The sequence below is a fragment of the Colossoma macropomum genome, unplaced genomic scaffold (assembly GCF_904425465.1).
Source record: "Colossoma macropomum unplaced genomic scaffold, Colossoma_macropomum, whole genome shotgun sequence".
Taxonomy (NCBI): domain Eukaryota; kingdom Metazoa; phylum Chordata; class Actinopteri; order Characiformes; family Serrasalmidae; genus Colossoma; species Colossoma macropomum.
The window spans coordinates 1,227,501-1,240,000 of record NW_023495965.1 but is presented as its reverse complement, the minus strand read 5'-3'; the positions used below and the strand labels follow the sequence as shown (position 1 = coordinate 1,240,000).

Below are 12,500 nucleotides of genomic sequence, written 5' to 3'. Positions count from 1 at the left end.
CACACTCACGGGTTGGTGGGAGACATGATGAAGCAGGAGCTGAATGGAGGGATGGGTTTGGGTCCATCTTCATCATCTCCACCGTTCTCCTCCTCCTCTTTCTTCTCGCCCTCTTTAGCCGGTTCAGTGTTAGCGTTCTTATTCACTGCAGGACACAGAGGCAGCAGACACCACCATTACAGCCACGGCTCGGCCAAGAACCCGGAGAACTGAGGAAACTGTGAACTGTGAAACTTTTCACTGGTATTTTTAGATGTTTTGTTTGTATTTCAAGAATTCTGTGAACAAGACGTGACAAAAAGGGACATAATACACTGTTATTATCTACACACCTAGAAACATGGTTCTCCAAGGGTTCCTTAGTACAGAAAAGGGTTCTATATAAGCACCTTTTTGACAAAGGGGTCTCTATCGCTCCAAATTGGGTTCTTCTGTTGTATACAAGCTTGACTGTTGTAACAATAGCAGAATGCTTTTTGGTGCTATATAGAACCATCTAAAACATATTCTCCATTAACCTGAAGAACCATTTTATGATACAAAGACCCCTGATCATGCAAAGGGTTCTTTGAGTGTTCATGGTTCTATACAGAACCTTTTCCTTTTTAGATTACAGTCGGCAAATCTGAACTTTTCTGCAACCTTTAGTCTTTAAAGTTACCTTTTTTGTTTAGTTTTGTGACTAAAACTGTAAAAACGCTACAAATAAATATATATAAATATTTCTGAATTTGTATTTCGGTAACATTTCAAGGTCTATTAGCTGTGCCTGTATTTTGCTGTTGCTGTTTTGGCATATTTTTAATAAACAAAGCCAGTTCAGGTCATAGAGATTAAATAATTACGTTGATTATTTTTTAAAAATTAATCAAAAACATATGCATTCTCTGGTTTTGTTGTTATCACGGCCCTTTTAGTAGCTGAGTTTAAGTCCCCTGTTCTAGACAGTAGAACTCTACACTGCACGCATGCACGGCTGCCACTGCGCAGCAACACTGCAGCGGAACGTTTGTGTTTTACGGCCTAAATTGTCAGTTTTTTTACATGTATTTTTGTTCGTGATTCAGAAATAAATAAGAGACCATCTAAATGCTGCACGTGTGAACAACACTGACCAGCAAAGTGACCCAATAATGACCCGTGTTGGGCTCAAGATTCCTCACCCTGCAGCTGAGCGTGGAGGGAGGGGTAAATGGGGGGCATGTCGATGGCGGTGTGGTCGGTCTTGGTGGGGGTGAAGGTGGGCTGTGTAAGGATGAGGATGGTGTCCTGAGGCTCCGGCCCCCGCAGGTTCAGCAGGTTGTTGGCCTGCTCTGGGTCACAGCACGGCTGGGAGTCGTGCAGGGCCAGTCTGCTGTTCCGCAGGTTATCTAGATCCTCACTGTACACGTTCTCATCGCACAGCAGACCATGCACCGGACGAGCAGTGGACACAACACCGTCCCTGAGAGAGGGAGAGATAGAGAGTAAGATCATGTCCATGTTTAGCAGTTTAGCTCCACCCATTCAGCCTACAGACGTTTAGCCCCACCCATTCAGCCTACAGCCGTTTAGCCCCACCCATTCAGCATACAGCAGTTTAGCTCCACCCATTCAGCATACAGCAGTTTAGCTCCACCCATTCAGCTACAGCAGTTTAGCTCCACCCATTCAGCCTACAGCAGTTTAGCTCCACCCATTCAGCTACAGCAGTTTAGCTCCACCCATTCAGCCTACAGCACTTTAGCTCCACCCATTCAGCCTACAGCACTTTAGCTCCACCATTCAGCCTACAGCAGTTTAGCTCCACCATTCAGCCTACAGCAGTTTAGCTCCACCCATTCAGCTACAGCAGTTTAGCTCCACCCATTCAGCCTACAGCAGTTTAGCTCCACCCATTCAGCCTACAGCACTTTAGCTCCACCCATTCAGCCTACAGCACTTTAGCTCCACCCATTCAGCCTACAGCACTTTAGCTCCACCATTCAGCCTACAGCAGTTTAGCTCCACCCATTCAGCTACAGCAGTTTAGCTCCACCTATTCAGCTACAGCAGTTTAGCTCCACCCATTCAGCCTACAGCAGTTTAGCTCCACCCATTCAGCCTACAGCACTTTAGCTCCACCCATTCAGCCTACAGCAGTTTAGCTCCACCCATTCAGCCTACAGCCATTTAGCCCCACCCACTCAGCCTACAGCACTTTAGTTCCACCCATTCAGCCTACAGCCGTTCAGCCCCGCCCATTCAGCCTACAGCCATTTAGCCCCACCCACTCAGCCTACAGCACTTTAGTTCCACCCATTCAGCCTACAACTGTTTAGCCCCGCCCATTCAGCCTACAGCACTTTAGCCCCGCCCATTCAGCCTACAGCAGTGCGTGCACCCATGAAAAAAATTTTTTTTTCGCTCACTTCCTTGAACGATGCGGGCAGGTCCGTTCCCTCCTCCCCTCTCCGTCTCCATGGTTGCCGTGGCGATGCCTCCTCTGCCTCCTGTCCTGCGGCTCCTCCGAGTCTCCCCCGGCCTCCGTTCCTCTGCTGCGGTGCCTCCGGCCCCCCTCCTCCCTCCGTCTGTGTGAGTGTACATGGTGCCGGGGGTCCCGGGGGTCTGGCTGGTGCAGGCAGAGCCGACTGGTCTGGGGGGGCTGGTACCGGGGAGGGTGAGGCGGCAAATCCTCAGGCTCACCTGGTCGTGGTTTGTTGGTGTTGTTGTTGCGGTTTTCCTGAGGGTTGACCACCAGGGGGCGATCTAGATGGGTTTTCATGTCTGGACGGTTGCGGAAGTTCGTCTGTGGAGAAACAGAAGAGAAAAAACTGTAGAACAGACTCAGTTTATATCACAATACCTACATTTAGAGTCGGTTATTCATTCAGCCTAATGAGAAACTGTAGAACTGACTCAGTTTATATCACAATACCTACATTTAGAGTCAGTTATTCATTCAGCCTAATGAGAAACTGTAGAACAGACTCAGTTTATATTACAATGTGTTATTCATTCATTATTCAGAGGAACATCACTGACCTTCCAGTGGTCTTCAGCGTCCAGCTCGTTGTACAGCACCTCCCTGCTGGTCATGAGGTTCTGCCGGCGGATCTCACTGGTGCGCTGCTCCCATACGGACTTTGGAGGCTTCGAGTTCTTCTGCTGCTCCTTACTGAGAGATCAGATCAGAGCAGGTTCTAAATTAACCCTTAAAACCTCAGGCTTGTTCCACACTGAGGCTTATAATTCAGTAATAGGGACTATAATCCAAACGGGCTCAGCTGTTCTTAGATTATAGAAGTGTGTAATAGAACTCTGGGCCGGCCGGCGGACGCTGACCGTTTAAGGGGCTAACGCTGAATTAACGTTAGACTCATCCTAACTGACATTAGCTTCTGCCACCAGTGTGTGAACCAACGACAAAGGACTAAGGCCCTGTCCCATTTCACCCCTCGCCCTCCCACTCAGCCCTACCCTCCGCTTTAAAAGGACAGTGGTTCTGTATAGAACTATGAACACTCAAAGAACCATTTGCATGCTTAAAGGGTTCTCTGATTGGTGAAATGGTTCTTCAGATTGATGGAGAATATGGTTTCATATAGCAATAAACGGGCTCTGCTATTGTTATAATGTCAAGTTTATAAGAATAGAAGAACCCTTTTTGGAATCTATAGAACCCTTTTCAAAGAGGGCACACATAGAACCATATACAACACATTCTCCATTAATCTGAAGAACACTGTCTCCATGCAAAGAACCCTTTAAGCATGAAAACGTTCTTCAGATTGATGGAGAACGTGTTGTACATGGTTCTATACAGCACCAAAAAGGGCTCCGCTATTGTTACCATGTCAACTATAGAAGAACCTTTTTTGGTGCTTTTTAGAACCAGGCACAACACGTTCTCCATCAATCTGAAGAACCATTTCACCATGCAGAGAGTCATTTAAACATGCAAAGGGTTCTTTGAGTGTTCATGGTTTTATATAGAACCGCTGTCTTCACTAAAGAACCCATGAAGAACCATCTTTTTTAAGAGAGCAGATAAACAGGGTGAGTTTGGAGAGATACTGACTGTGATTGTTGTGAATATTCACAGGTGATGTTATGGTCAGGGCTGTGATGATGATACTCTGCAATAGTGTGGTCATGTGATGTGAGGCGTGCCGAGGGGCTGAGCTCATTACATTAATTAGTTATACTCATCATCATCACTGTCATCTTCTTCGATTTGTCTTTTCTGTGCTGGGGAAAGTTAGCGGAGTGCATATGGAGTGTGATATGAAACATAAACACCGTAATCATTGTTTAGTTATCATCACTGACTGTCCTCCATCCTTAAGAGCTTCAAGAGAAACTAAACACTTCAGCCGCTGGTCAGTTCAGCCTCGCGTGCGAAGGGGAGGGACTGTCCACTAAACATACGGTGGGCTTCTTTTGTGTCAGTCTGATTATCATGAATTATTTCTAGGCTTGAGTGTGTGTGATGATACAGATAACGTTCAGCTGAATATAGAAACAATACACACACACACACACACACACAATACACACACACACACACACACACACAATACACACACACACACACACTCAATACACAGGCATAAAGAAGAGTCACGTAAACAGCTGGAGTTGGTTGTTATCTGCAGCTGCTTATAGAGAACACGCTCTGTGGTGCTGCCTGTACAGCTGACACTGGCCGGTTTACATTATTTGAGTCAACAATGGCCAAAAGGCCCAAAACCAAACGTTACATCACCAATTTCGGCATTTTGAGCCAGACCACAAGGGGCAGTCAGCGAATTTGGAGGCAATTTGAAGGAAAAGGTATCCATCTTACGAGGAAGTACGACTAATTCAAGATCACATCGTAAGACTTAACCATCCTCGACGGCAGCACACCTGCCTCAGGAGGAGGTGCGACCTCAGGGCAGCTGAGGCAGCTGAGAGTCTCCGAGGCCTTGGCGAGAGGAACGAAGCCCTGACGTGAGCCGACAGATCAGACTCTGACTTTTACTCTCTCAGACGTTAGTTTATCATCTAAACTCGTGACAGCAGAGCAGCAGTCAGTCAAATCCAGCCTGTGCGGCGGTGACTGCACTGTTTGTGTCTGTAGCTGCTTGCTAAGCTAATGCTAAGTTAGCGATCAGGTATCCAAACAGCATTTTCTTTTTTTCTTTTTCTTTATTCTGTGTGTGGGGGGGTTGTTATTGGAGGGGTTAACATTTGAAAAAATACTTAGCATGTTACACCAGCTTTGACCAGCAGGGGGGCATCTTTTTTCCACTTAACCTTTGGGTGGGAGGCCAGGTGAAAAATCCACAGGGGAGCTAAGTGGCCAGCAATGAGCATGTCATACCAGCTTCAACCACAAGGGGCAGCTGGTTTTATTCTCCTGACCCTAGCGTGGTCATTTTTTCACCTTGTCCCTGAAGGGTAGTAAGGAAAAAAATGCAGCCACCCCCTGCTGGTCAAAACTGGTGTAACAAGCGTTACCTCATATTTTGTTTTTATACTGTAGTGGAAAAAAGTATGCAGAAAATTGTGCAAGTTTTTTCATCTGTTTGTGGCGTGTTATCCAGACAAAAACAAACAAAGTGGAACAACAGGGCTTCTTTAGTGACTTTACAAGAGAAGGAAATAAACCTTTCTAACTTTCAATGCAAGTTAAGGTAAAAAGATTGCACTGAAAGTCATTTTGAAACATTTATGTTGATTCAATCGATTATTATACAATTATATACATGCATTCAAATGAACGTACTGACGTCTGAATAAATGAAGCGGCGCTCTGCGTGTAAAGGCAGGTTTAATAGCAGACGCAGCCTCGGCGGATTTCCCTCCAGCGTGATAACAGAGGCTAATCTGACAGGCTAAGCTAAGCTAACCCCGCTAATCTGGCTCCAGCTCCGGATCGAATGAGGAACAATATAAAACAGCAGCTTTAGAGCTCAAACCCTCAGTTTAACGTGTCAGCAGAACTAGATCGTCTGAGCTTCTGCTGCTCGTGTGCGAGGCTCGTTTGCATATTTGCGCATATTCATGAAGGCCCAGGTGTCAGAGGTGTCTTGTAAGCGAGCATGTCCATTAACTTGCGCTGATGAATATTCATGCAGCTGGCGTTTGCGAGCCGAGACGAGTGGCTGTGGACGTGCGAGAGGGACTTACGCGGCGATGGACAGGTTGGCGGCCGAGAGCGGGCTGACCTCCGCGACCTCTTTGGCTTTCTGCAGAGCAATCTTCTGCGTGGTGGCCTCTTCCTCCTCCTGCTCGTCCTGACAGACACACACACACACACACACACACACACACACACACACACACACTTCTTAGCACTGAACACTGCTCGCAGGTCTTACTGAGCTGTTGGGCTCTTCACTAATAGCTCCACCAGAGGGTGCTGTGGGCACCTGTGTCCTAATCAGGGGCGGGTTTTATTAAAGGTTTTATACACAATATTTTAAACATTAATATAACAGCAAACAGCTGCTTTCTATGTAAAGACAAAACGGAGTAAAGGTGAAAGAATTCCTTCCAAAAATTCCACTGAATCTTCCTCAAAGTCGGCTTTTTATTCGTATTTTCCAGTTCCACCTTAAATCCTGCAGCAGTTCCATTCTGTGCCTGAGGCGCCTGAATGTAAGCGCTGCACATTTAAGGTGGAACTGGATAATTCAAACAAGAACCTGAGGCACCTGAATATAGCCTAACCACTGCACCATTTAAGGTGGAACAGGATTCAAACAATCATCATACAAAAAAAAATCATACAAAAGCTTCTTTGAAAAGAACCCCTTTCAAAATGGTTCTATCTAGAACCCTACACAACACATTATCCATCAATCTGAAGAACCATTTCCCTTTGCAAATAACCATGCAGAGGGTTCTTTGAGTGTTCCGTGTTCTTTATAGAACCATTGTTGTTACTAAAGAACCCTTGAAGAACCATCTTTTTAAAGAGTGTATGGTTACAATGTCAAGCTTGGGACAGTTGAGGAACCCTTTTTGGTGCCATATAGAACCATTTTCAAAAAGGTTATATATAGAACCCTACACAACACTTTCACCATCAATCTGAAGAACGATTTCCCTGTGCAAAGAATCATGCAAGTAGTTCTTTGAGAGTTCATGGTTCTATACAGAACCATTGTCCTTACTAAAGAACCCTTAAAGAACCTTCCTTTTTAAGAGTGTCGTTGATCACCCAAGGCGTTGGCTGTCCTTTGGTTCTAGCGCTGGAGCTACAAGGCTAATGTACACTCTTAAAAAAGATGGTTCTGCAACGGTTCTCTAGTTAAGGTAGTGGTTCTGTTCAGAACCATGAGTTCTGCATAGAGCCACTTCATGCCTAAATGGTTCTTTGCATGGCGAAATGTTTATTTAGTTTGGTTAGTTTTAAATGTTTTTCAATGATAATCCGTAGAACTGAGGAGAGCGCCACCTAATGTTCACCGGCAAGAAACGGGAACGTGTTCGTCCGGAACGTGAGGAATTTCCGTCAGTGGGGATTAAATTAAATATATTTTATAGACTGTATTGGAAACGCTGAACGCCGTAGTTCTGTCTGCCGCTCAAACCCACTGAAGGTTCTAGTTTAACCCCTGATGAAACCGGTTCCTCTCTCAGCTTGTTTGTGTTTAAACTCTTTTCTGGTAGCGGATCTCTTTGGGTTCTTCTCCAGGTGGAAGTGAAGGCTGAGGTACCTTGGTGAGTTCCTGAGCGTTGGCCAGGTTATCCACAGCGATAGCCAAGAACACATTCAGCAGTGTGTCTGAAAGCGCCCGGTTAAAGAACCCTCGAACAACCAACACACTGTAGAACAACAACACTGACTCTGTGAAGGATACAGTTCCCAAACAGTGTGAGGACGATGAAGAACACGGAGGAGATCATTCCTTTCTTCACTCCACCCTGAGACACGATCCCATCATACATCACCACGTTCCAGTCTTCACCTGTCAGGATCTAGCACACAACAGCAGAACAGCAACGGAACAACTCAGATACACTCTGAAAAAAGGTGGTTCTTTAAGGGTTCCTTAGTAAAGGGAATGGTTTATATACAACCATGAACACTCAAAGAACCCTGCGCATGCTAAAAGGTTCTCTGCATGGTGAACTGTTCTTCAGATTGATGGAGAATGTGTTGTATACGGTTCTATATAACACTAAAAAGGGTTCTTCTGTTAGTAAAGGCATGATCATAACAATAGCAGAATGCTTTTTATTGCTATCTAGAACACTTATCATGAAGGTTATTTACAGAACCTTATACAACACAGTCTCCATCAATCTGAAGAACCATTTCACAATGTAAAGAACCATTTAAGCAAGAAAATGTTTCTTTGAGTGTTCATAGTTCCAGGTAGAACTTTGTCCTTACTAAAGAACCCTAGAAGAACCATCTTTTCAAGTGTGTAATATAAGATGAGATGAAATAAGTTTAGATTTACACTTTATTGATCTCTAGTGGTAAACTGAGGCGTTGGAACATCATAAGAAGCGTACAGCAAATAAATTACTATAATGATGATAATAATAATAATAATAATAATAATAATAATAATAATAACAGGCTTATTAAGTGCATTACAGCAAATTTTAAACAATACAAAAGAAAAATTACCCTTCAATGCAAACACCAAAAATGTAAACGTTATTAGATGGGAAGATTAAATCAAAACCAAACAAACCAAAAATGTGACAGAAAACATAAACAGATATGAAATAAATTATAATCAAGGTAAAATTGATGTAAGAACATCGGGCCTCGTTCTCCAACCTTTCTTACAAAGAAATTCTTTCTTACGCAGTTCTGACGAAGATTCTGACTCACCAACGTTCTCTTATGTGGGGTTTGTTCTTAGGTAAGAACAGAACCTACACACACTCAAGAGCACAAAGCTAGAACAGTTTAAGAACACGTCATGAATCTGACAGAGACTTTTTCTTAGAACCTCTCTCAAGAACACACTTAAGAACACACTTAGTAAGATATTGGAGAACGAGGAACAATAATTCCATAAATTCACACAAAAATCAACACAAATCTCAAATCCTGACCAGCTCACCTGGAACACGGTCATGATGGCTGCAGGGAAGGTGTCGAAGTTTGTAGGAGGGGTTCCCTGGTTAAAATTGAACCTGGAAAAAAGGACTCGGATCATCATACTGGTCTAGATAGCAGGGCGAGATATCACCCGACATCAGCCTAAAATAACATAAGCCATAAGATAAAGAGTGGCTCTGCTGATCGTTCAACCCGCTGGTCACCATAGCAACCCAGTCAACAGTCTCGCCTAGCTAGTAGCTAATAAAAAAACAATTTGGAGACTTATTTGCGTTTCTAATCACTCCAGCTGGTTTTCTGATATATTTAATCTGCAACGAGAAACGCTAAGCATAAGTCAGTTTCTCTTTCGCCAGCTTCTTATTCAAATGCTCCCGTTCCACCTTAAATGGCGCAGCGGTTACATCCTGACGCCTCAGGCACCATTTAAGGTGGAATGAGAAAATGCGAACAAGAAGCTGGCGAACGAGAAGCGACTTCAGCCTCGTAAGAAATCGAACGTTGAGAGATATTTTACAAGAAACTGTCCTACTTTAGAAAAGTTTCCTGCTGGAGATGCGAGAAAAGCAGCTACAGCTGAGCTGAAGATGTGTGTTTTCATTTATATTATATTTTTAGTCTATACTAGTTCATCAGCACATACTGAGACAGATTTACAGCCCAGATGGTAAAACAGATATAAAATTACTTGGAATATGAGGTTTTGTTCGACAGCAGCGCATTGCTTGTTAGCTACATTAGCCTCGTAGCTCCAGTGCTAAAACTAAGGAAACAACGTCCTGACTGATTGGGAAAACTGGGATGAGGGAGGAGACTGTGGGAGTTTTTAAGCAGCCTTGTTTTGGTGGATACTGGATACTGACTGTCCCCCGAAGAGCTGCATCCCGAGCAGAGCGAAGACCACGATGAAGAGGAAGAGCAGGAAGAGCAAACTGATGATGGACTTCATGGAGTTCAGCAGAGACACCACCAGATTGCGCAGAGACGCCCAGTACCTGAGACAGACAGAGAGACTCATTCATTTATGTCTCTGCTGATTATTGTTTGATTATTGCTGGAGTTGATTCAGGTTCCGAGTGTTCTTACAACTGGACTGGAAGCTGGTCTGGTTCAAAGAACACAGAATTATGTCGAATTGATTGCATTTGCTTCCATTTACTGAACTGTCTGCCCTCTGCTCTTTGGCCTAACGACGCCCAATTTGTGGTTTTTAAAAATAGGGATGTGATTCTTAACACAGCCCAATATCAGCACTGTCAGAACTGATCTTCTGTCGTTTTTTGAAAATTGTCAAAAAGTTGTCCTTTATGTTTGGTCAAAATTTCATGATGAACGGACCAACAGAAATGGTCAAAAAATATTCCTCCGTTTATTTCCATTAAAAGTTAAGAACGTTTTTCCTTCTCCTTTAAAGTTATGTTTTTGGAGATCATTTTCCGACAGTAGCGATTTTTAGTCCATTTTTAAAATGCCTCTAAAAATAAACAAGAATGTCTAAAAACTGTCACTAGGTCGTATGAAGGTGCTCGTCAGCCTTCCAGCTACAGCCTGTTATATATTTCCTTTAATCTCTGTGCTTTTATAGTCAACGTGTTGCTTGTTGTTAAAGCTTTAGTGTTCTGCACGTCTTCATGCACATTAGCTTGGACTACAACAGAGCTGATTGGCCAACCTCATTTTCAATTTTCTCCCCAATTTAGCTGAATACAATTCCACCCACTGGTTCTGACTCCCCCAATCACACGACACCACCAGCTCTAGGAGGGTGGAGGCAAACACAGGCTTCCTCTGAGTTCTGTGAAGCTCCACCGCATCTTAACGAACTGCCGCTAACTCAGCGTCACTGTACAGCCGAACGCGCTCGGAGGAGACGCTGACCACCTGTTCTGTTAACAGACCCCTGCACTGACTAGCACTGCGCTGAGTGATGGGGGGAGATAGGAGGGCCATCCTGCCCACCCAGAGAGAGAGAGAGGACAACTGTGCTGTCTTGGACTCCCGGCTATGGACGGCTGTAGCATCACCGGGGATCAAACTCGTGATCTCCTGATAACAGGGACAACGCTAAGATTCCTAAGAGTTGTACGACTCAGGAGCCCCACAGTCAGCCTCATTTTAAAAGCATCTGGACTCGATGTGACAGCATTAATCTTCGTTTATAAAAACTGGACCTGGTGTGAACCAGAAGTTAAACTATAAACTAGACTCGGCCTCACAGCAGACTGACCGGCAAAGACACTCACTTGGTGACCTTGAAGATCCGGAGCAGTCTGAGAGCTCTCAGCACGCTGATCCCGAAGGACGTCCCCGGTTTAATCACCGCCCAGACCACCTCAAATATACTGCCCACGATGACCTGAAACATGAACGATTAAATCCCAAAACAACAGGAGACTCAGAAGAAGGGCCTGACGCTGATGTAGGCCAAAAACTTCCGAAGGTTAGAGAGAGAGAGAGAGAGAGAGAGAGAGTGGGCCACTCACCCCACAGTCGAAACAGTTGAAGGAGGAGTGGAAGTATGGTCTGGTCCCCAGTCCGTACATCTTTATTAGCATCTCGAACATGAAGAGGCCCAGGAAAATAAACTCCGCATAGACTGGAGGGGGTTTAAATGACATATTAAAACTAATATTAGAATATTAGAACTACTTTACAATAATTGAGGCCAGTAATCAGATTCAAATCAAGAATCCGTTTCAGACTACAAACTTGATGACGGCTCATTGAGTGGCCATAAATACACTGACGTGACAAAAGTCATGAGACAGGAACTAGTATCGTGTAGGAGCCCCTCTAACCCGACGAAGTCCAGCAACTCGACGTGGCATCAATTTCACAAGCGGACAGAAGACGTCTGGAGGGATGGTGAGCCGTGCCGTGTGGACAGCCACCCACAGCACTGTGGTGTTTGTAGGTGCAGGATCTCGGGTGCGGGTGGTCCTCTTCACCACATCTCATAAATGCTTGAGTGGGCTCATGTCGGGTGAAGGTGCAGGCCACGCCATTCGTCAGAACTCTCCACAACGCTCCTCAAACCAATTCTGGACATCTTGGCCCCGATGTCACGGTGCATCATCCTGCTGGAGTATCCCATCATTGTGGGGGTACATGAAGTCCATGAAGGGGTGCAAATGGTCACCAAGCAGCGAACTGTACTGGTCACCGTTTCAATGACATGTTTAGGTGGACCAGAGGACCCAGCCCATACCATGAGAACACACCCCACACCAGTATAGAACCACCACCTGTGCAGTGCCTTGTTGCCAACTGGGGTCCATGGCTTCAAGGGTCTGAACCACACATGAACTGCCCAAAACAACTGGTACCGTGATTCATCGGACCATGCCACATATTGCCAGTCTTCTAGGGTTCAGTTAGCAACCTCATGAGCCCAGGTGAGGCGCTGTGTCCGGTGTCGTGGTGTTAACAGAGGCACTCTGTTGGGTCTTCTGCTCCCATATCC

General features: G+C 44.9%; 1 protein-coding gene across 1 annotated transcript in view; it reads right to left on the bottom strand.

The window, feature by feature from the left end:
- cacna1ab (calcium channel, voltage-dependent, P/Q type, alpha 1A subunit, b) overlaps positions 1-12,500 on the bottom strand; it is a 147,810-nt gene that overhangs the window by 83,837 nt on the left and 51,473 nt on the right. Inside the window, exons 12-22 of the mRNA XM_036564312.1 lie at positions 11,521-11,633; positions 11,281-11,393; positions 9,901-10,032; positions 9,039-9,111; positions 7,815-7,932; positions 7,671-7,738; positions 6,136-6,242; positions 3,004-3,136; positions 2,391-2,767; positions 1,164-1,444; positions 10-145 (exon numbers count right to left, since the gene is read on the bottom strand). Of these exons, the coding sequence (XP_036420205.1) occupies positions 10-145; positions 1,164-1,444; positions 2,391-2,767; positions 3,004-3,136; positions 6,136-6,242; positions 7,671-7,738; positions 7,815-7,932; positions 9,039-9,111; positions 9,901-10,032; positions 11,281-11,393; positions 11,521-11,633 (1,651 nt within the window). The remainder of the gene's footprint in view (positions 1-9; positions 146-1,163; positions 1,445-2,390; positions 2,768-3,003; positions 3,137-6,135; positions 6,243-7,670; positions 7,739-7,814; positions 7,933-9,038; positions 9,112-9,900; positions 10,033-11,280; positions 11,394-11,520; positions 11,634-12,500) is intronic.